At 43.7% G+C, this 25,377-nt stretch overlaps 1 protein-coding gene across 1 annotated transcript in view; it reads left to right on the top strand.

Annotated features, from left to right (window-relative positions):
* The window catches only part of LOC309548612 (ovochymase-2-like), a gene marked incomplete at its 5' end in the record, with an annotated part of 139,578 nt that extends 114,615 nt beyond the window's left edge, over positions 1 to 24,963 (top strand). The window contains 3 exons of the mRNA XM_082248589.1: positions 7,642 to 7,886; positions 21,809 to 21,969; positions 24,707 to 24,963. Coding sequence (XP_082104715.1) covers positions 7,642 to 7,886; positions 21,809 to 21,969; positions 24,707 to 24,898 — 598 coding nt within the window. The 3' untranslated portion in view covers positions 24,899 to 24,963. The remainder of the gene's footprint in view (positions 1 to 7,641; positions 7,887 to 21,808; positions 21,970 to 24,706) is intronic.
* Between the last annotated feature and the right edge of the window lie 414 nt (positions 24,964 to 25,377).

The raw sequence follows: 25,377 nt of genomic DNA, 5'->3' as shown, positions 1-25,377 counted from the left end.
CATAGACTGACACACATGTTCAGGTAAATGATACTTCCTGTTTATTTCTAATGTACAGTCTATTAAATAGTTAGTAGGCGGTGTCATATGTTAGTACGTCATAAGCATAATATTAGCATGATACTGATTATTTGCAGCTTTCTGATTAGTCAGGTCCGTTATAAGGTGGTCCCCTTCGAGTTCATGAATGTTATCTTCTTTTGAAGGCACTGTGCCAAGGCTCCATCTTTCTTCTCACATTCCATCTCGGTTGGCGGGGGGAGTAGGTATCTAGTAACAGCCATTTTGAGTAAGGAAGACAGGAAAAATATATGTACATGTATAAAAAAAATACACATAGAAAAATATACATTTTGCTTAATTCACAAGTGTTCATTACATTCCTTCACAGTCCCCCCTAAAATGGCTATATTTCTTCTGTCCCTCATACTAAAGTGCCTACTCACCTGGCCCAAACTCCTCCAGAACTTTTTTAGGGCTGTACATAGAGAAGAGCAGTAACTAGTTCACTACCCCCCTCGATACAGCCTGGAGAGGGCAGTCAGGTGCTATCTATCCCTATAACCCTATAGAACTGTGAAATTATGAACAGGGAGTGACTGTAGAGGGGTGAAGGGTTTGTCCTCTTCCATCATAAGGCGGTCTTCTTCTTCTTGGTGGAGAAATGTAGGTGTGCTATTGTCTACAGCTTTGCTCATTAGCTTCTTTATAAATGGTAGAACACAGCATACAATCAGGGCTAAAAGAACAAGGATTATTAGTACTGTTACTCCTATCTGGGCGAGCACCTTCTGCCACCCACTCATCCAGCTAAAATATTGATCCCAACGGTCTGTAATACCTGAGTTCTTCTTCAACTCAAACGACAGATCTTCCAATTTCTTGATAGCTAGAATAACCTTACCATTTGGACCAGTGTTGTCAGGAATGTATGTGCAACAGGTTCCCGTTTTTTTTTCTATCATTTTACAGACACCTCCTTTCTCAGCTAACACCATGTCTAAGGCCATCCGGTTCTGGAGTGTCATATAGGAATTGGGGGCTAACTGGTCAGCAATTCCCTGGAGGGCATCCCTGGTGTAACTCACAAATCTCTGTTGGTTATAATATATGTAGTTAATCCAATCTACATTCTTGTTGACAGTTATTATGGGGAGTAAAGAGTCAAAACCAGCTTTTACCTGATCCCTAGCTTTGAATTCATCTGGGACCCCCCTTGGGACCCCTATGGCATCTATGTACACATGAGGATCAAAGCTTCCAGCGGGAGCTGCTCGCTTCCTCCTGTGGCTTTGTGCTGGGTCAGTGTATTTATCAGGGGTATTATACTACAAAAATCAAAAAAAATAAACGTAACCACTTGTGTGCTGGATGAATTGTACCAAAATGTAGTGACACCATTTGTCTTAGTGATGGCCGCCTGTTGAGTACCTGTTTTGGTGATAATCACCTGCTGAGCTTTTATCAAACTTATTAGAAAAAGGATATACAGCACAATCATTGTGCTGCCAGCAGGATCTTGTCTTCAGGAGATTGGGCTTTCTTGCAGTGAAAGGCGTGTATCCAGGTGCTTCATATCGGGGATCAAGTGAGTTTTTCCTTGTGAATTTCTTCACTAACACCCAATCTCCTGGCTGAAGACTGTGGGTTCCTGAGTCTGTTTCTGGATCTGGAATGGAGGAAAATACTCGAGAATGGATATTAGTTAAGGATTTAGACAAATATGTAACATAAGTTAACACATCAGATTGTAACTGCAACTGCTGTGGGGAGTAACAGCCAAGTCTGGGGGCTGAACCAAACAAAATTTCATATGGAGACAGGGCGTGTTCCCCCCCCCCCCCGGGGGGGTGTGTCTGACACTGAACAGGGCGATAGGCAAACTGTCTGGTCAACTCATGTTAGTCTCTTGGGCCATCTTTAACATCCTGTTCTTTAGAATCCCATTCATCCTTTCTACCTTCCCACTACTTTGAGGGTGGTATGGGGTGTGTAAAACCAACTGAACTCCCAGTGCTGCCCAAATCTCTTTTGTTAGGGTGGCTGTGAAAGCTGGGCCCTGATCGCTCTCTATCACCTCTGGGACCCCAAATCTACATACTATCTCACTAAGTCGTTTTTTCTTTTTAGCCGTGGTTTCAGCTGTCATGTTTGTGACTGCGTAGGCTCCTGGCCAGCCCGAGAACATGTCCACCACCACTAGGGCGTATTCATATCGGCCGCTTTTTGGCATCTGTATGTGATCAATGTGTATCCTCTTGGATGGATATAGGGGTTTTTCCAAATGTTTCTGCAGTGTCTTTTCTGTCCTCCCCGTCTTTCATATTCTTCTCCTTTGTCGATCCATTCCAGCTTTTCATCTGTGTAGGCTGCCTTTGCATAGTGGCTAGGTATAGTCTGTCAGATGGCACATGCACTGCCAAAGGCATCTGCACTGGGGATTCACTCTGCTCTTCAGCCGCTTCGACCGTTTTTCGTTGGTTTGGCCGCTTTATCTGCCAAGTGGTTTCCCCTGGCTTCTTGAGAATTCAGCTTGCCATGTGTTTTAACCTTCAAGACAGCCACTTGTTCCAGTAGGAGTAGTGCATCCATTAAATCCTTTATGGCAGGGCCATATTTCACCGGTGTTCCCGGCCGCTGTCAGGAACCCTTTAGCTCTCCGGATGATACCAAAATCATGAGCTACTCCAAGGGTGTATCTTGAGTCTGTGTAAATGTTGGCTCTTCTTCCTTCTGCTATTTTGCACGCTGCAGTGAGGGCTCTGCTTCTTGGGCAGATACAGTTGGTGGTAATGCTCCTGCTTGTAGGATTTCAAATTCAGAGGTCACAGCATAACCTGTGTGGTACTTGCCTCCTTCATCTGCATATCTAGAGCCATCCACAAAAAGTGTGTAGTCAGGGTTTTCCAGAGTAATTTTACTCACTGTAGGGAGATATGAGGTTTCCAAGCGCATAATTTCAAGACAGTCATGTGGAGTATCATAGGGGTCTCCTTTGTCACTTTCTCCTTCTCCCCCCTCGAAAAATGGCAGAAGGGTGGCCGGGTTGAGAGTGAGACACCTTTGGAGGGTCACGTTGTCAGGAAGTAGGAGGGAGATTTGCAGCTGTAGATGTCTGGCCGTGGACAGGTGTCGAAGTTGCACCTGATTTAGGATGGCAGCAATGTCATGCGGTGCCAGAAGAAGCAGGGGGTGTGCTAGGACAAGGTCTGAAGTTTTTTCTAGGAGTGCTTGGGCAGCAAAGACAGCCCTTAGACAGGAAGGACCACCTCTAGCCGCGGGGTCTAGGCGGCAAGAGTAGTAACCAATGGGTCTAGTCCGTCCTCCATTTTCCTGAGCCAGGACCCCTGTGGCGTGGCCATTCTTCTCCGACACAAACAGTTTGAAGAGTTTCTCATAATCTGGAAGGCCCAAAGCAGGAGCTGTGGATATTGCTTGCTTCAGCAGAATAAAATTGTCCAGGGCCTCGTTTGACAGGGTAAATGGCACAGACTTGAGAGCATCATAGAGTGGTTGCATGAGGAGGGATGCATCAGGGATCCACGCCCTGCAGTAAGATATGAGTCCAAGAAAGGCATGCAGTTGTTTAGCTGCTTTTGGTTGAAGAATATTCTGGATTGCGGCTACTCGGTCTGATGTGATATGTCTTGTGCCTTTTAGAAATGCAGTGGCTTAAAAAGGTGACAGTCTGGAACACCACTGTATTTTCTCTTTGGAGGCCTTACAGCCTTGTTCTGCACGGTAGCATAGTAGACTTTCTGAATTTTCTTCAGCAGCGGGGTAGTCATCTGCAAAGAGGAGAAGAGTCATTGTAGGGTGTTCCTGTTGCCAGGTATCAAGGACGGGTGTTATGGCTTTGGCAAATTGGCTTGGAAATCTTGGACCATTCTGTATTTCACCTTTTTGGGATCCGTTTCTTCACTGGGAACAAAGGTATGTTTCATTCAGAAGTACAGGGTATCAAAGCACCATTAGACACAAGGGTCTCAACCTGTTTTGCGATAGCTTCGGATTGAGCTGGCTTCAATGGGTCCAGTCTCTCCGGAGGCATGTTTTTCCAGGTAGGAGTCAGCTCCTAGCAGATGCGAGGGGCATGTAGAAGACACCACAAATCTGGCAAGCAAAACAGGAAATGTCCCCACTCGGAGTGGCTCAAGACTAGGTAAATTTCTTGTAGCTGTACTATCCTGTGGTATAGGGGCATTGGCTGTGTTTCTGGGTCAGGCAGACTTGTCATTAAGGTCGCTGTTCGTGATGGGGTTAAATCTTTGGGTGCGCTTGTCACCTGCGGTTGGTCGTCCCAGTCGGATGTGTCTTCATCACTAGTATATTGGAACTGTAATCCAGGGAGGATGGGAGTGTTAGAACAGGGAAAATTGGATATAGACCTTTGTTAGGCCTTCCGGGTATACCAAGATGGCCGTCTGCAGGAACTGTACTGGGCGGGGCAGGAAGTGAAGACATGACTGCACCAAGATGGCCGTTTGCAGGAACTGTACTGGGCGGGGCAGGAAGTGAAGACTTGACTGCACCAAGATGGCCGTCTGTAGGAACTGTCCTTGTGGGTTGCGTTTTGAGTAGGAGTGGTGTGAGGATAATGGGTGGAGGGCGGAGAGTAAGGACCCTCCCCGTTATCTCTCCAGACGCCATGATAGGGCGGAGGCTTATTGGCTTTATGATCGACTTGATAATACTCATACGTGATGCAATTTCCAACCTTGATTGTCATCTTTCTTAGCTTCTACGATCTATCATTCATTATGCAATGTCTTAGCTGTTCTCACACAACATTCCTTTCTGTTCTATTATCAGCATATGCTGCTACTCCTACGGTTGCTCTGCAGCCTGTCAGCACTTTTGTTTGTTTGAACTCACAAACTTACCCTTCTCCGGTTTGCTAATATGGTGATCCATATTCCTCCCCCCCCCTCTGGGCCACCCAGCTCAAATGCAAGTCACTCTTCTCTGTTCTCCTGCCACTGTCATAGCTGACGGCCAGAGGGGGCAGTACTAATCGCTTAACTTGATGTAAAGGTTTTGGCTGTGTGCCAATTTTCAAAACTCAGACCAGGGGTGACCAGAGCTGACCAGAGGTTCCCCTCCTGCAATAGAGGATGCCCCCTAAATATCTCTTAAATATTATAAGCAGATAAAGAGTTAATCTAATTGAAACTTTTGGCTCAGTGCCAATAGGGTTCAATGGTCACACTAACTGCGGTAACCCTTTCTGTCCAAAAATACATTTTATAACCATTACAGGAACAAAGATATTCACAGTTGAACCCCCCTTTGGCAAGTAGCCAATGTTCAAAATTTTGCACCAGAGCTCCCTTTATCATAGGGACCCATTTTCTCATTATTTCTAATTCTATAAAAAAAAAAAAAAAAATAGCCACAAAACATCCAGCCAACTATGGCAAACTGCGTCTCCTGATAAAAAATGTTTTTTATCACGATTAGCACTCTTGCCAGCGGTTCGTACACTTTATACACAAATGTTTAAATGGCAAAACTCCAAAAATTCCATAAAAAAAGTAATAATTTCATATGTTTGGGAATGCTGAGACCGATTGTCCTCCAAACTCCGCGCAAGGAGTGACCCCCTCCCGCTTTCTCATGAGAAAAAAAAAGTATGCCAGCTGCTAGCGTGGGGGGGTTTACCAGATAACAGCACAACAGTGCGAGTCTCAGAAGGAAAAAAAAAACTGTCAGGGACGCACAGAAGGAGGGGGTTGAACTGAAAAAAGAAAAACTCAAAACGTAACCCCTTCCTCTCTCTGTCTCTCTCTCTGTTGCCCGTAGCAACCTTAAACCTGACTGGATTTATCTGTGCAATAATGTAGGTTTCATTTCACAACACACACAGAACAAAACACAACTCCTGTCGTCTCTCTCTTGTCATGTGACCTCAACAAGTGAGCTTAACCCTCAGGGGTACCTCTAACCAGTCAACCCCCCGAGTAACCCATCCCGAAGGACGTATGTTGTAAGGTCCATCTTTTCAAGGGCAGACAGCTCACTTGAAACCAAGGCACGCTTACAACTATTGTATCAGCCTATTGAGACACACTTCAAGCAAAACGACAGACACTGAAGACATTACTCCTGCCTCCCCTAGTGTCAGGCATCCACCTGCAGCCGGGCTTTCCCCTCAGAGGATCCTTCAAATCAGTCAACCCCCTGAGTAACCCGTCCCGAAGGACGTACGTTGCAAATATCCGTCTTATTCAAGGGCAAAACAGCTCACTTGAATCCAAGGGCAAAACAGCTCACTTGGTGACACACAAATGCAACCTTCCAGCCTGCAGAGACACACTCACTCAGGATGGCAGACACTGAACAAACAATATACAGCCAGCAGAAATCTTACAGCAGGTTAATAAAAACAGCCCCAGGTGAGGATTACCCACCTCTGAGATGTCCTTGGAAAGCCGGCAAGATCAGTGATAAGATAAGACAGAAACAAGTCGTACAGTGGTAAGGTAAAAGTACCTACCGTAATCTCAGGGGTGCGCAAGTCCCTCTTGGGTCTGTCTCATCCAGTCGCCAAACCTCCTATGCGGCTTTTTGTCGGACGAACCTGGAGCCCCACGTTGGGTGCCATTTGTAAATGTTTTGCGAACCCCAATCAGGTTCAAAATAGATTTCTTGCTGCTGGATCTGATTAAATAGGTAATTAGAGTGCATGCACGAGGATATCATAGACTGACACACATGTTCAGGTAAATTATACTTCCTGTTTATTTCTAATGTACAGTCTATTATATAGTTAGTAGGCGGTGTCATATGTCAGTACGTCATAAGCATAATATTAGCATAATACTGATTATTTGCAGCTTTCTGAATAGTCAGGTCCGTTATAAGGTGGTCCCCTTCGAGTTCATGAATGTTATCTTCTTTTGAAGGCACTGTGCCAAGGCTCCATCTTTCTTCTCACATTCCATCTCGGTGGGCGGGGGGAGTAGGTATCTAGTTATGGCCATTTTGAGTAAGGAAGACAGGAAAAATATATGTACATGTATAAAAAAATACACATAGAAAAATAGACATTTTGCTTAATTCACAAGTGTTCATCACATTCCTTCACACTATGACCAAATCAGGAAGTGAAAGGAAATCCCTGAAAATTAAGGGAATTCCTTAGGGACCTCCAGGTCCCCATTGGAAGATTTTCCCTCTATTACTTTACTGGGAACAACCCAAAATTTAGGATTTCCTTTTACTTTCACTTTCAATGATAATGGTAAACAGGACAAATAGAGAGGGTAAATCTCCTTAACAGGGACACAGACAGCAATAAAAAAATTACATGTTCTAATCCACCTCTATTCTATCCAAAACTAAAAAAAAGTATAAAAAAAAATGCCTTTAGTTATAATTTAAGTCTTTCAGGTAAAGATTTTTTATAAGCTACTGGTCCATTTTAAAAGTAGAAATAAAGACCCTCCAATCAGTTGTGTTATTATAGGGAGTGGAACTAAGGATACTATTATCTAAACAGATGAGTTGCGATCCTCTACTGTGAGACATGGTGGGATTCAAATCATTTTTCATTTTGACTAGAAACAACATTAACAAAACTTGATTGAAGACATGCATGTTCAGTATTCTATTTTAAATAGCTGTATTATTTCTATGCAGAGACCAGAAGCTTGCATCATTGAAGGTTTGCTTTGGACTTGACTTAGCAGAGACGTGTGTTGGAATTGATGCTCTTATCAGACATGAGAACTACAACTATCCACAGAGCAATGACCATTCCTTTGATATAGCTTTACTGCATCTGTCAAAGGAGGTGACTAACATGCAACCAATTTGTCTTCCTGATTCAGAAGAATTACCATCACCAGGAGAGCTCTGCTACTGGGCAGGGTGGGCTGCTATAGGTATGGCTGTTTTATTCATATATAGCATTCCTCTGTGTGCTATGGTTTCTTAGGATGTCTGTTGGTGGGAATTGAAAATTCCAATTATGAAAAAAGAAATCCTCTCCAGGCCATCTGGATTCTTACTGGTTTATGTTCTGTAGTTTCTGAGCAATTCTGTTAACTTCCTCAAACAGATGTGAGGGTTGTCTGCCTGCTATAAATGCACACAATAAGTCCTTGTAAACCTCAGACATGAAATATGAACAAAGCATATCCCTCTATAGTATGTACTTGTCTCAATCCAGAGCACAAAGTGTCATTGCTGTCTGCTGCCTCATTCCCCTGTTATCTGCATGAATCACTTATAATACGTTTTTCTGACACCAAGAGAAAAATGGTGACAGGGGAGGGCACAGTCAGTAATTGACAGCCTCAGCTCTGTTCCTGTGTGCTGCAAGCTTTCTTTTGGTGGTATTTGATCACCAGCGGTTTTTATTTTGTGTGCTATAAACAAAAAAAGAGCGACAATTTTGAAAAAAAAAAACAACAATATTTTTTACTTTCTGCTATAAAACACATCCATAAAAAAATTTAAAAAATTACATTTCTTTATTAGTTTAGGCCAGTTTGTATTTTGCTACATATTTTTGGTTAAAAAAAAATCCAAAAAGTGTATATTGATTAGTTTTGCGCAAAATTTATAGCGTTTACAAACTATGGGATAGATTTACGGACTTTGCGGCAGACAAAACTGACACTAAAGGCCGTACACACGATAAGAAGATCGGAAGGGAAATTTTGTCCGACAAACGATCTGCCGATTTTCGGATTGTTAGTATGGTGCTTTCGACAGCCGATTACGGATTTTCGGACGACAAAAACGGGATGTGCAGGCTACAAAATGCGGCGGTCAGCCCCCCTTGGGCAAAGTGACATATGGGTACGTCACTCGCCCGCGAGCCAATAGGGGGCGAGCGCGCGCCGCCGGAGGCACGCTCCCGCCCCGCTCGTTCACTGCCATCCCAGCGCGAGTGACCGGCGGCTCCGATGTCTGCCGGCCGCTGGAGAGGGAGAAAGGCAGGCGGCTAATGTAAACAAAGCCGCCTTTCATTCTCCCTGGTGTAACTGCAGAGATAATCCTGCTATGTAAGATCGTATGTCTCTGTGGTTACATCAAAAGCCACGCCCCTTTACAGTTAGAAGCACGCCCCTAGGGACACACTTAACCCCTGGATGTCTAATAAAGTTAACCCCTTCCCTGCCAGTGTCATGTTTACATTAACAGTGCATATGTATAGCACTGATTACTGTAGTAATGTCACTGGTACCCCAAAAAGTGTAAAAAATGTCAGTCAGGGGTCCGATCTGTCCGCCGCAAAGTCGCAGTCCCTGCAAAAAAAAAAAATCGCAGATCACCACCATTACTAGTTTAAAAAAAAAAACAATAAAAATGACATAAAACTTTCCCTTAGTTAGTAAACGCAATAACTTTTGCGCAAACCAATCAAAATACACTTTTTTCCACCAAAAATATGTAGCAGAAAACAAATTGGCCTAAAATGTTAAAAAATTTTGATTTTAAAAATTTTTTGGGGGGGAATTTCATATAAAAAATGTGAAAAATATTGTTATTTTTTCAAAATTGTCGCTCTTTTTTGTTTATAGCGCAAAAAGTAAAAATCACACAGGTGATCAAATACCACCAAAAGAAAGCTATATTTATGGGGAAAAAAGGACGTCAATTTAATTTAAGTACAGCGTTGCACGACCACGCAATTGTCCGTTAAATTCACGCAGTGCCGAATCGCAAAATAGGCCCTGGTCTTTGAGCAGCCAAATCCTCCGGGGCTTAAGTGGTTAATTTGTACAGTTTTCGTCTGAAAAAAATCTTAAGAGCAAGACTAGGCATGCTCAGAAACGAAAGAACACATACAAAACAATTGAATTCTGTCGTACGGGAATTTTCGCATGAAAGTAACCTCTTCACTTTCCACATCAGACTAGCATGCAACAAAAAATGGACGACAGATCGTTCGATAATCTGATCATGTGTACAAGGCTTAAGTGATACTTTTTGGGGACCAGTGACACCAATACAGTTATCAGTGCTAAGTGATAAGTGCGATATCGCAAAAAAACTGGCATGACACATGGGTTGTGAGCTGTGTCTCTCAACCGCCAGAATACAGTTGGTGGGTGAGAGAAGGGCCAGAAGGGGTGGCTGCCCCCAGCAGGGTCAAAACTAGGAGCGGCAGGGGGGGCACCTGCCTGAGGCACCAACTTGAGGGGGGGAGTGCCAAATTGTCTGCAGTTCTAACACTAGCTCGGATTTGGGAGGATGGATCAGGTTGGACTAACCCGGCTGAGCCACTGGACTGCATTTACAACGCCGGCTGCTCTGTGAGCCTCCACTGCGGCTGATTGCAGGGGAGCCAGAATCCGGACCCCAGGAATTCAGCCTGCTACCTTTAAGTCAGACGTGGACAGGAGGAACAGTGGGAGTGGAATTTGCGAGAACTGATCGACTTTAATTTCCTCCTTCAGCTGCTGAAAGCCAGATTCAGTGGCTGCAGGAGGAAAATACAGCCAATGGCAATTGGTTCTGGTAAATGCCACCATTCCTCTCCTATGTCATTTACCAGCCTCTTCCTTTTCTGAATGAACAGTGTGAGTGATTTGTACTGTTTAATATTAATTGAAGCATAGTAAACTGTGTTGTTTACTATGGTTCTGTTTGTAAATGAACGGGAAGCTGCTCAGCACAGATCACTTCCCATTCGTTTAGCTCAGGCTGCAGAGGAATGAATTGAAGAACCTGTGTCCCCAATTCCTTTCTCTGTCATAAAAGTGAGACATCAAGGTTTCTGTTAAGACCCCCGATATTTCACCAAATCCCCCCAACTGGCTCCAAAACAATTGTAAAAAAAATAATAAATAAAAAAAATTGTAAAAATAAATAATAATAAAAAAGGCTGGGGATATCTGCACCAGTGGGTTCTGATCACTACTATCAAAAATACTGTCTCGAGGATTTATAGCTTCTAACACCTTACTGATGGCTCTCATTTCTCATTGAATGACAATTGAGGCCCTCCGACCCTTACCCTCAGTCACGTTTTCTCTGTGAATATACCTTACTGTGGCCACAATGGACGTTCAAATTCCCTGATCTAACTGGCATTGTTTACTTGTGATCATTATCATAGTCCCCCATGTCCGGCGGGGGAGAGTTTTTGGCTGAATCGCCTTCTGGTCTGGGTGGCTTGTGCGACTTCTAGAATGCTTTTATATACTTATCCACCTGAAGAAGATCATAACCGCGAAACATGTTGAGGAATACACGCCTAACATGAACTACTGCACTTTGTCTTCATTATAAGTATCTACCAGATGATATTCCCACTTGGTCCTATGTTACAGAAAAAATAATAATTTTGTTTAACCACTTGCCTACAGTGCACTTTCACCCCCTTCCTGCCCAGACTGATTTTCAGCTTTCAGCGCTCTCACACTTTGAATGACAATTACTCAGTCATGCAACACTGTACCCATAAAAAATGTGTGTCCTTTTTTTCACACAAATAGAGCTTTCTTTTGATGGTATTTAATCACTACTGGGGTTTTTATTTTTTGTGCTATAAATAAAAAAAGACTGAAAATATTGTGAAAAAACACACTTTTCTTTGTTTCTGTCATAAAATTTAGCAAATGAGTAATTTTTCTTCACAAATTTTGGCCAAAATTTATACTGCTACAAAATAACCCAAATAACTGTATATTATTTGGTCTTTGTGAAAGTTATAGAGTCCACAAGTTATAGTGCTAATCATTGAAAATTGATCACACTTGACCACACCTGATGTACTGAAGGCCTATCTCATTTCTTGAGACACTAAAAAGTCAGGAAAGTACAAATACCCCCCTTTTTGGAAAGTAGACATTCCAAGGTATTTAATAAGGGGCATGGTGAGTTTTTTAAAGTTGTAATTTTTTCCCACAACTCTTTGCAAAGATTTTTTTTTTTTTTTTTTTACAAATTGACGTATTAACAGGTTATTTCTCTCACACAGCATATGTATACTTTCAACTACACCCCAAAACACATTCTACTACTCCTCCTGAGTATGGTGATACCACATGTGTGAGACACTTTCACAGCCTGGCCACATACAGAGGCCTAACATCCAAGTAGTACCGTCCGGCATTCTAGGAGCACAAATTACACATATCATTTCCTGACAACCTATCGCACTTTTGAAGGCCCTGGAGCACCAGGACAATGGAAACCCCCATAAAATGACCCATTTTGGAAAGCCAACAGCCCAACGTATAATTTTTGAGGCATAATGAGTCTTTTGAATATGTCATTTTTTTCCACAAGTTTTTGGAAAATGTGGAAAGAAAATGAAAACACATTTTTTTTACACAAAGCTGTCCATTTATGCAATATTTCTAACACATAGCATGTACATAGCAAAAATTGCACCCCAAAATACATTCTGCAATTCCTCCTGAGTATGGCGATACCACATGTGTAACACTTTTTCACAGCCTGGCCACATACATAGGCCTAACATCCAAGTAGCGCTTTACACAAAGTTGTCCATTTATCCACTTTAAGACTGGGCCTATTTTTGACACTTGGTGTTTACAAGCTAAAATCATTTTTTTTGCTAGAAAACTACTTGGAACCCCCAAACATTATATATATTTTTTTATCAGAGACCCTAGAGAATAAAATGGAGATCATTGCAATATTTTTTATCACACCATATTTGCGCAGTAGTCTTCCAAATGCGATTTTTTTGAAAAAAATTAACTTTTTTGAACTAAAAAATAAGAAAACAGTAAATTTAGCCCAATTTTTTTTCCATAATGTGAAAGATAATGTTACGCCGAGTAATTAGATACCCAACATGTCATGCTTCAAAATTGTGCATGCTCACAGAATGGCGCCAAACATTGGTACTTAAAAATCCCCATAGGCAACATTTTAAAAATTTCTGCAGGTTACTAGCTTAGAGTTACAGAGGAGGTCTAGGGCTCAAATTATTGCTCTCGCTCTAACGATCGCGGTGATACCTCACATGTATGGTTTGAACACCGTTTACATATGTGGGCGGGACTTGCGTATGCGTTTGCTTCTGCGCGCGAGCTAACGGGGACAGGGCGCATTAATTTTTTTTTTTTTCCTATTTATTTTATTTATTATTTATTTATTTTTTTTACACAGTTTAAAAAAAAAATGTTTTGATCATTTTTATTCCTATTGCAAGGAATGTAAACATCCCTTGTAATAGAAATAGGCATGACAGGTCCTCTTTATTGTGAGATCTGGGGTCAAAAAGACCTCACACCTCACAACTACACTAAAAAAGAAAAAAAAAATTGTTGAAAGAGGAAAAAAAAAAAGAAAAAAAAAAGCGGCCCTTTAAACCGGTTGCTAGGCAACGTCTTTTGACGTAGCTCCGGTCCTCCAAGACCATAGAGTCGAGTGAGGGCCATCTTGCCCTCACTCGACTTCCTGTCTCTGAGGATCCAGGACCGGATCGTTTTCCCCGCTGCCGGCGGGTCCGGTAAGCTGGGAAAACGTCTGGGACGCGGCGGGAGGGGGGGGACACCTCTTCCCCTGCACCGTAAGGGTAATTCCGCGGCGAATCCGCCACTGGGACCACCCTTATCTGAAAGCCGACCGCCCGCCGTTTCAAAAAATACCGGGGTTATGGAGGCTATCTGCTGCCATAACCCCAGTATTTAGCTTTTAATGGCCGACGCATATAGTCATTAGGCGGTCAGTAAGTGATTGCATATATATGGCAAACAGGTGACGATGACTGATGGGGTGACAGGTGACGATGACTGATGGGGTGACAGGTGACAATGACTGATGGGGTGACAGGTGACGATGACTGATGGGGTGACAGGTGACGATGACTGATGGGGTGACAGGTGACGATGATTGATGAGGTGACAGGTGACGATGATTGATGAGGTGACAAGTGACGATGATTGATGGGGTGACAGATGACAATCACTGACGGGGTGACATGGGACGATGATTGATGGGGTGACAAGTGACGATCACTGATAGGGTGACAAGTGACGATGATTGATAGGGTGACAGATGACGATGACTGATGGGGTGACAGGTGAAGGTGATTGATGGGGTGACATTTGACGGGCGATGGTCACTGATGGGTGACAGGTGACGGGCGATGGTGCACGGCGGTACTGATGGCAGTCTCTGGTGACCGGTGAACTTTAGGCTACGTTCACATGTGAGCGTAGCGATCGCAGGCAGAATCACTGCGATTCTGCCCGCGATCCAGAAATCATTGCAAATTGCGGGACGCCTGTGCGTTGCCCGTGATTTGCAATAGCACCCCAAACGCTGTGCGATGTTGCTGCGATTTCCGCCTGCCGAATCGAGGTAACATCACGCAAACAACGCATGACGCCCCAAAGAAGCTCTTGTACTTTTTTGGGCATGTGAACACATGTGAACGTAGCCTTATGGGTGTCAATTTCTGGGCACTGATGAGGTGACTGTTGGGTGACAGGTGACATTGGGGGGGGGGGGCTGAGGACTGTGTGGGGACATTTATTAGTGTGATTTTAGTGTGATTTTACTTTTTACAGGTGTACAGAGCAGTAACTCACTGTTTCTAGCTCTGCTCCCCTCATACTGGAAACTGTACGAGGGGAGAAGAGCTAGTAACAGTGAGTTACTGCTCTTTGTTTACATTTTGTGATCGGCTGTGAATGGATTCACAGCCAATCACATAGTAAACAGTCACGGTCAGTGACTGTTTACTACTGCCGGTGACAGCTGTGTTCCTACGGAACACAGTGCCACCGACATGACCGCGCTGCGCGCTCCCGATCGCGCATGCGCGGTCATCTCCCGGGCTCCTCTATTGTGATCGGCTGTGTCATTGGAACACAGCCGATCACGTGGAAAACAGCCACGCCCATTGGCTGTTTCCCCCCTGCCGGTGACGGGGGGTGTCCCGGGGACACCCCGACACCGGCAATGCAGGGCGGCGCGCACACGATCGCGCACCTGCCCTGTTTCCTGGGATCACGTCATATGACGTCTTCCCAGGATAATGGTCGCACCGCTCCGCCGTCAATTGACGGTGGGCGGGCGGCAAGTGGTTAATGAACTACTGTTGGACTATATGTCTTTGTTCTTTTAAAACATTTTGGATCTAATCAATTTTGCATGTTTTTATACATTTTTTTGCTATGAGATTTCTGCACCAAAAGATACTGAGAAAGTCCAATTACCGTTCGGGTTTTCCCCTATCCCCTTTGAGGCTGTTTTCTTGGGGACAACAGCCTCTGTCCTTTCCCTCTTTAAATAAAATGTAAAAAAGTAATTGTAAAATATATAAATATACTAACACCATCCACTGCCCTACCAACACCATCTTCCGACCTACTGACAAAATTCACTGCCCTATTGACACTATCAACTGCTCTAGTGACTGACGCAATCCACTGCCTTACTGACAGCGATCTCTGCTCTATTGACACCTTCCACTGCCATACTGACACCAACCTCCCCCCTACTGACACCAAACTCTACCTTGCTGATACCATCTCCTGCCCTACTGACACCAACCTCTCTCCTACTGACACTGTCCACTGCCATACTGACACCAACCTCTCCCCTACTGACACCATCCACAGCCCTAATGACATCAACCTCTCCCCTACTGACACTGCCCACTGCCTTACTGACACCAACCTCCCCCCTACTGACACCAACCTCTCCCCTACTGACACTGTCCACTGCCATACTGACACCAACCTCTTCCCTACTGACACCCACCTCTTCCCTACTGACACCATCCACTGCCTTATTGACACCATCTGCTGCCCTACTGACACCATCTTCTCCCCTACTGACACCATCAACTGCTATACTGATACCATCCACTGCCCTACTGACACCAACCTCTCCCTACTGACACCAATCTCTGTCTTATTGACACTGTCTACGCACCATCTACTACACAAACGACACTGGCCACACAAAATCCACTGCCCACTGACACTGCCCACACACCGTCCACTGATCTACTCAGTGACACTGTCAACTTATAAGGTAGGCCAAGTTCATATTTTAACAGTGACGTTTGTTTTAGTAATCTTAGTAGATTTTATAATGTAAATAAATAAACTGGTAATAGCCTATTGGTTTAACTGCTACAGGTATCATCCCTGTTTGTAAACACAAAACCAAAAATATATAGATAGGTGGGACTTTGTATATCCCTCCAGAAGTAATAACACATATATTTTGTAAAAAATCTATTTTTATTTCAGTATCAAAACAACAACAGATACACAAAAAAAATGTTTCCATAAAAACAACCCAGTTGTTAGTTACATTACATGCGTGTATTCAAACGCGATGATCTAGAGAGCCTCCCTACAGTTTGCCACTGGAGGTGTCCCAGACATAAATGGTAAGGTCAGCACATTTTGAGGGAATACCGCTTCCTCAGGACACAGTTAACCACTTGCCGACTGCCTAACGCCGATCTACGTCGGCAGTCAGCCCCTCACAGGCAAAGTGACGTAGGGCTACGTCACTAGCTTGTGAGGGTCTAGGGAGCGAGCGCGCGCCCCCGGAGGCGCGCTCCCGCGTGGTCACAGACCCCCCCGCGCGTGTGACCAGCGGACCCGATGTCCGCCGGTCACTCGGCGATCGGCGGGGGAGAGGGAGAATGTCAGGCAGCTTGTGTAAACAAGCTGCCTGTCATTCTCCTCGCTGTAAAGACACTGATAAAACGGATCTAGTATGTAGATCCGTTGATCAGTGTCCTTACAGCTCAAGCCACAGCCAATCACAGTAGAAAGCACGCCCCTAGGGACACACACAGCCCCTCCCTTCCAAATAAAGTTAACCCCTTCACAACCAGTGTATTTTTACAGTAACAGTGCATATGTATAGCACTGATTACTGTAGAAATGTCACTGGTAACCCCAAAAGTGTCACAAATGTCAGTCAAGGGTCCGATCTGTCCGCCCCAATGTCGCAGTACCGCAAAAAAAATCGCAGATCGCCGCCATTACGCGTTAAAAAAAAAAAACAACAAAAATGACAAAAATCTTTCCCTTTGTTAGTAAACGCGATAACTTTTGCGCAAACCAATCAAAATGCGCTTTTTGCGATTTTTTTTTTACCAAACATATGTACCATAAAACAAATTGGCCGAAAATTTTAAAAAATTTTGATTTTTACTTTTTTTTTGGGGGGAATTTCATATAAAAAAATGTGAAAAATATTGTTATTTTTGCAAAATTGACGCTCTTTTTTTGTTTATAGCGCGTGATCAAAAAAACGCACAGGTGATCAAATACCACCAAAAGAAAGCTCTGTTTGTGGGAAAAAAAGGACGTCAAATTCGTTTAGGTACAGCGTCGCACGACCGCGCAATTGTCCGTTAAAGTCACGCAGTGCCGAATCGCAAAATACCCCCTGGTCAGGAAGGGGGTAAAATCTTCCGGGGCTTAAGTGGTTAAAAATATAATTAAATAAAATATTATATTTAGTAATTAATTGCTAATTATAATATCTTGTTAAGTTTAGGCTTTAAAATTGTCCTGAGGAAGCGGTATTCCCCTGAAACGCGTCGACCTTACCTTTTATGTGTCTGGGACACCTCCAGTGGCAAACTGTAGGAAAGTTCTCTAGACCATCCTGTTTGAATACATGCATGTAACATGTGACTAACAACTGGGTTGTTTTTATGTGTTATCTGTTGTTGTTTTTGGTACTGAAATAAAAATAGATTTTTTTTATAAAATGTATGCGTTATTACTTCTGGAGGTATATACAAAGTCCCAACTACCTATAAATTTTTGGTTTAGTACATTTTCTAGGTACAAGAATGCTTTTGTTTTATATACCCATGCCCCTTTAAGCCCCTCCAACTTTTATTACTGCATTACTGCTCTCCTTGGGGCACCCAAAGGTGTACCAGATCTGTTACAGTCCTATAGTGCACACAACAAAAAAATAAAACTTCTTGTGTGTCGCTAATGTGTTCGGGATTGGCTTAAAGAAAAGGTGGCAACGCTATCTGCCACGCTAGAAGAAAGCAGCAGCGATTTATGTGGAGATTTCAAGCCTCACCCCAACAGCAGATTGGGAGGGGCGCTGCCAGAAGGAAGTAGATCACACAGAAGCAGGCCTTAATAAAGATTAGCTTCTTGACTAAATTCTTCTTTCCTGGTGGCGCCCATCCAAATCCATTACAGAAATGAGGCTTGAAATCACTATTACCAAAACTTTTATTATTATTACCATCCTATGGCTTATCTACGTATTTATTACGCTTCCCTCTCTGGGCAGGGGGCTGGTAGTGTATGGGTAGAGAGCTTCTCTCTGGGGTGTGGGGGGGGGGGGGGCTTTCGCCGAATTGAGTCTTTGCCCTGGGTGAAAGTATGTCTAGCTGTGCCACTGGCGCCCGGCACTGGTATCATGTTAGGTGGGGGGACGCCACGTGAAGAGCCCCCCCCCCCCCGCTACAAGCTGACAAGAGCAGTGACAGCAACATCACTACTTCTGACAGCAAGGGAAGTGGCAAGTCAAATCTAGATAGCAGAAGAGTGAAGAGAGAGGTGCAGGCTGTGTTCTCTCTCCCCTCCAGTTCCTCCTCCTGCCATTTTCTACTCCTCCATCCTGGAATGTCAGATCAGGACTGTGCAGGGTTTGCTTATTCGCTCCCATCTCCTCCCAGCAAAGAATGTGGGTAGGGGGTGGATCTCCTAGATTGTAAGCTCTAACAAGCAGGGCCCTCTGATTCCTCATGTATTGAATTGTATTGTAACGTTGCTGTCTGTCCTCATGTTGTAAAGCGCTGTGCAAACTGTTGGCGCTATATAAATCCTGTATAATAATAATAATAACAGTATTAATAATAAGCAAACTCTGCAACGCAGCAATCTGACAGTGAGTATTGTGCTATAGCCGCGATCCCATAGCCCTGCATGTGCGGCATCTCTCCTCGCCGCGCTGGCTGCCTATCAAGACTGTTAAAAGTCAGCTTTCCCTAAGGTCCTCCTCAACTCTGTGTCAAGATGAGCAGAAGCCTAGGTGAAAAGACAACACACAGCATTCTGCTGTACTGCATCTGAGGTCTGTGTGTTCCACTGGGGACATGGGAGGCAGAGTAAGAAACATCTGTGCTGGGGATGAGAATATGCTAGAAGGGGGGAATGAGAAGAAAAGTAGGGCTAGGTGGGGCGGGATTTGGGGGGATATGTCCTAGGAGGAGGGATTAAGGGGGGGAGAGGATTTGTACAGGGGAGTGGATTGTGGGGGGGTGTAAGAGAGAGGGTGATTTGGGGGGATTTGTGCTGGAGGGGATTTGTGCTGGGGGGAGGTGATTTGTGTTAGCAAGGAAAAATTTGAGGGGGATTTGGGAGTAGGGAGATGATTTGTGCTAGGGAGGTAATTTTTTTTGGTGGGGAGTGGATTTGCTAGGAAAGGAAATTTGGGGGAGGGGAGGATTTGTGCTAGTAGGAAGTATTAAGTAGGATTTATGCTAGGAGAGGACATTTGGGGAGGGGGGAGTTGTGCTGATGGAGATTTGGAGGGAGGGGGGGGATTGTGTTGGGGGGGAGATTTGTGCTTGTGGTGAAATTTAGGGGGAGGGGGGGGATTTGTGATAGTAGGGATGATTGGGGGATACGTGCTTTTAGGGAAATTTGGGGGGAGGAATTGTGCGAGGAGGGGAAATTTGAGGGGTAGAGGATTTGTGCTAGCAGGAATTATTAAGTGGGATTTATCCTAGGTGAGGACATTTGGGGAGGGGGGAGTTGTGCTGAGAGTGATTTGGAGTGGGGGGTGGATTTGACCTAGGAGGGGGGTTGTGTTGGGGGGGGGGAGATTTGTGCTTGTGGTGAAATTTAGGGGGAGGGGAGATTTGTGATAGTAGGGATGATTGGGGTATACATGCTTTTAGGGAAATTTGGGGGGAGGAATTGTGCTAGGATGGGTGATTTTGGAGGGGAGAGTAGGGATCTGTTCTAGAGGAGGGGAGATTTGACGAGGGAGAGAATTTGAGCTGGGAGGGGAGATGGGGGACCAAATATTTGTGCTAGGAGGAGGCATTTCAGCAGGGGGAGGATCTGCACTGGGAGGAGGGGGAACTTTTGTTTGGGGGGGAGTTTTGGCTAGCAAAGAGGCTATATGCTTAGAAGGTTAGCGTGTAGACTAGTGCTTAATTTTTTTGGAAGGCAGGATTTTTGCTGACACATATTTCTCATACATAAAGTTTGACATCTTCCCCCTGGGTACTAGATGACCTTGTCCCAAAACTGGGTGAGGGACACAGCTCATGAAAGAACATTGCAGCACCTGGATCTTTTTTTATATTGAACATGTCATACCAATGCGGGTCCATGCAATTTTAGATATGGACTTGAATGTTTTGAACTTCCTTTTGTTTCATAAGGACTTTTTTTTGATACAATGCTATTTTACCTTAAGTTTTTTATATTAAGGGCAGTTCATACCAAAAGTGCACGCTTTCCCACACAGGAATGCACTGCCTTTTTCAAAAGCACGTGGGTGCAATTTATTCTTAAAGTGGTAGTATACTCCACTTTTTACCTTTCACCTACAGGTAAGCCTATAATAAGGCCTACCTGTAGGTATAATTAATATCTCCTAAACCTGCAAGACACCGCTGACATCCGATTTTGCTTGACACCTGCATGACACCGCTGACATCCGATTTTGCTTGACACCTGCATGACACCGCTGACATCCGATTTTGCTTCCTTTCCGTTTTTTGAACGGAGGAAAAATAGGGTTCTGTTCCGTTCCAAAAAACGGAACAGAACTGAAAGGAAGAAAATCGGATGTCAGCGGATGGTATTCCGCTGACATCCGCAATGCCATTGACTTACATTTATGTCCGTAAATCATCCGCAAAAAAATAGGATGATTTGCAGACATACGGAGCGCCCGTGTGAAAGGGCCCTAACATTTATTTTTGTCTCTCATTATTAAAAATAACAGTGGTTATGGCAATTAATGATCGTTAGCTTAGATAATTGACCCTAATATTAATATAGAAAAACTCCCTTTTACCTTAGCTTTACATATGTGAGTTTCTGTGGGCCGAGTTTGCAGGGGCACAGCAGCTCATTCATTGCAATGGTCTGCCATGCCTGCGTTTACTGCAGAACTAGGTGCATGCGCCTTTTTCAAAATGCAGCCCGCAGGGAAATCGCATGGTCATTTTGACCATGCAATTTCCCTACGTTTTCCACACTGCAATTTTACATGCATGGGGGTGCCATTCAGAGTGAATGACAGCCCTCTGGGTTTTCACAGAGCAGCGCCTTTTCACAGCAGGTGGTTGCAGGTACGGGAATTGCTGCAATTTCCGCACTGGCAGCCACATGCATAGGTGTGAACAAAGCCCTAATAGCCATGACCAGTTAGTAGATCTGGGAACTCTGATACAGACAGATTGCTGCCGGGGTCCTAAAAAAAATACCAGAAGTCAGGTGCGTGATTCAGTCCAACAGCATCTACTGAGAAGAGAAATAACAGCTTGAGTGACTGACCCTCTAATGTAAGATCCCAAATATATGAAGAGGTACTGCTAATCTATTATGCTATCTACGCAAACATCTAGTTTGTTATGTTTTAAATATGACATTATATGTAATGTAAAATTCATTTTCTAATTTAAGCTCAGAATGGTCAGTCATTGGCTCTAAGGGGAAATGTATTGTATGCATTTTTATCATTTATGATTTAATGGTCAGAAACTCAGATGACAGTTGATGATGCTTTTGTAATGAAAATGTAGAAGAATAGCGTGTAAGTCTTTAGTGCTAGTAGAATTAATCAAAAGTTGTATTGTGGTTATTATGCATTTGTATTAATCACTGTCTGCTTACAGGTGGACTGGATTCTGCTACCTCCAAGGCAAGATTTCAAACTCCAATACCCATCATGCCTTATGAAATTTGCAGCCAGCCCAGATTTTGGGAGAGCCATCTTACTTCATCAATGTTATGCACTGGATTTGATTCACTTGAGAAGCTGAAGTCTGGTTGTAGAGTAAGTACATTTTGTACATAGTTTAGTTTTATTTTAAGCTTGGTACATCTGATTTACCAATACAGGTTTTTTTTTTCCTTGTAATGGGTTTGTGTTTAGCTACCTAATGACTATGTTTTAGAACTTACTGCCATGTAGGTGACTGCAAATGTGGATCCAGCATAAGGACACAACATTGTATGAAAACCATTTAGTTTCTTGATTCTTGTAGGAATCCTTCCTGTGTAAAAAGTTATTCCTTTAACCTCCCTGGCGGTCTGATTATGTCAGAATTTCTGTGCTAAAAGCGGTACATTGTTTTGCATGGAAATCGGTTTTATATTTTAAAACTCACCTTGCCCTGCAATCCCCTGCCGCCCTCCAGCTGTCCTCCCCGCCATCCTCCCGCTGTGTGCTCGGCAGATGTCTTCCGGTTCCCTTCCCTGCGAGCGTTGCGACGCAGGGGGGGGAAACCAGCGGCAATTTAAAAAATTTAAGTACACCAAATGACATGATACAAAGCTGTGATCCTAACTGATTACACTGTATCATGCCATTTCACCTGGTGACTTTTCCAGTGCCCTGCCTGTGCTTTTCCAGTTCTTTGTGCCTAGAAATTTGAGAACGACCATGGCGTCCTAAAAGCATTGTTTTTGTGCAAAAGCGCTTTTAGACAAACTGAAAAACAGCGACCGCAAAACTGAGTTACTTGAAGAACTGAGCGATAGCGATTCTTGGGAAAAATCATCATCAGGTACGGAAAGTTATGACAGGGACGATTCTGATGTCTCTTTCTGGCACATAGCTCCATTGGAGATTCTGAGGAATCATTTGATATACTTCCCAAATTCCACACTATGACATAATGTACCTTGCAAATAACTGTCACTTAAAGTGGTTGTAAACCTCAGACATGAAATATGAACAAAGCATATCCCTCTATAGTGTGTATTTGTCTCAATTAATATAACACTAAGGGCTCTTTCACACGGTCTGCCTCCGTAGGCGGATCCGTGCTGCTAAGCAGGGGATCGAGACATTGATCCCCAGCTGAGCAGGTAGGTGACAGCTCCCTCTCGGCTCTGTGTGCGGAGAGGGAGGTGTCAGAGCCCCATGCATCTCTATGGGGGAATTAGATGACAGCGGACCGTCTGTCCGCTCTCATCCGATCCCATCTGATCTGATCCCCTGGACGAATGGAAAATAGGGTTTCCATCCATCCGGATTTCTCGGACAGGATTGGATGCGGATGACAGCGGGTGTCAGCGGAGATGTCTCACTTCTGACAAGTTTTCCTGACACCAGGAAAAAAATGGTGACAGGGGAGGGAGCTCCAGCTGATTGACAGCCTCAGCTCTTTTCCTGTTTGCTGTGTGGAGAGGGGTGTGTCTCTTCCCTCCAATCAGCTCCCAGAGTTCTCCTCACTGAGTGCAACTTCAGCTCTGCCTCTTTTCTGAATGCTCAGACAAACTTTATAAATTCTGCATTTTTAACATATGTTGAGAAGATAAGACTGCAGATAGACAGGTGCAACTTATATAGGAGGATTTGTTTCATCTCTGTGTATCACCTGAGGCCAGTCACTTCACTGGGTATATGTAAGGGGGTTTACAACCACAACTGAATCACTTTAACCAGTTACCAGCCGCCTAACGCAGATTTACTGCGGCAGGCAGCTGCTCCTGACCAAACCGACGTAGGTATACGTCGCTTGCTCTCAGAAGGCTAGGGGACGAGCGCGTGGCGGCGGCGTGCTCCTACCCCCGCTCGTTAGCAGGGAAGCCGATGCATGTGTCAGGCGGCTCTGATTGCCGCCTGACAGCCGCGATTGTTCCCCGCTGAGAGAAGAATGGTCAGCTGTTGTAAACACAGCCGACCGTTCTTCTCCCTGCAATGATCATAGAGCCCATGTGATCCTTCTATATAGGATCACATGTCTCTATGGTCATTTCAGAAGCCCCCCCCCCCCCACAGTTAGAATCACTCACCTAAGCCCAGATTTAACCCCTTGATCACCCATAATGTTAACCCCCTTCCCTGCCAGTGTCATTATTACAGTAACAGTGCATATTTTTAGCACTGATTACTGTAGTAATGTCACTGGTACCCCCAAAAGTGTCAAAAATATAAGTCAGGGGTCCGATCTATCCGCTGCAATGTCGCAGTCCTGCAAAAAATCGCAGATTGCCGCCATTACTAGTAAAAAAGAAAAAAAAAAAAACAATAAAAATGGCATAAATCTTTCCCGTAGTTAGTAGACACGATAACTTTTGCGCAAACCAATCAAAATATGCTTATTGCGATTTTTTTTTACCAAAAAGATGTAGCAGAAAACAAATTGGTAAAAAAATTTTGATTTTTAAATATTTTTTTTTTTGAGAATGTCATATAGCAGAATCTGAAAAATATTGTTTTTTTTTTTCAAAATTGTCGCTCTTTTTTGTTTATAGCGCAAAAAATAAAAGTCACACAGGTGATCAAATACCACCAAAAGAAAGCTCTATTTGTGGGGAAAAATTTTATTTGGGTAAAGCGTCGCACGACCGTGCAATTGTCCGTTAAAGTAACGCAGTGCCGAATCGCAAAATAGGGCCTGGTCAGGAAGGGAGCAAATCCTTCCGGTCTTAAAGAGGTTAAAATGGTCAAGTTCTGTGCAGCAAAAAAGTGTGTGTGGATGTGTGTAAGGTGAGGGGTATAGGGAAGCTTTGTTAAATTGTATAATTTTACATAATGTGTTATGTGATAACTTTCTTTTCAGAATGACGCAGAAGGAGCTCTGATTTGTAAATCTACTGAAGGCACTGCCTGGGAACTTCAGGGAATCACAAGCTTTGGGCCCAAGAACTGTCTGGCGGACAGAAAGCCTCAGGTCTTCACCAGGGTGTCAGTCTACAAGGAGTGGATTTCAGACCAGATCAAAAAATACACTTATGAAAAAACCACTGCATAGGCCATTCTACAATTAATATCTGGACTGCACTAAAAGCAAAAGCAACCATATTTATACTAAATGAGGAACAGCTAATTACACAACTAAAATACCAAAATTGGAATGTCTTTTGTTTTTACTATTAATTGATTTGTAATTTTGTTCAGCGCAGTTGTGATTCACATACCTATAGGCAGAGAATTGACTCGGAAATGAGTTTGTCTGCTGCCTAGCTGTGCAGTGTACCACACATTTCACAACTGACTGATTAGAATTACAAATCCTTTGGTAGGTAATACAATTCACATTTATATATTTTAAATGTGTATTTTTCTTTTTGCCTGGAGTTCCGCCCTAAATGGAGTTCAAACACTAAAAACAATTGTGTAAATTTCCGTTTATTTTAATGTACATTGCCATATCTGATCAGTATACGCTGATATTTGTAAGATCTTCGTATCTGCATAAAATTAAAGAGATAATTACAAACTCGGATTTCA

This window comes from Pelophylax lessonae, assembly GCF_965119305.1.
Source record: "Pelophylax lessonae genome assembly, chromosome: 1".
Classification (NCBI taxonomy): Eukaryota; Metazoa; Chordata; class Amphibia; order Anura; family Ranidae; genus Pelophylax; species Pelophylax lessonae.
Note: the sequence above shows the minus strand (reverse complement) of the source record. Positions and strands in the feature narration are given on the sequence as shown.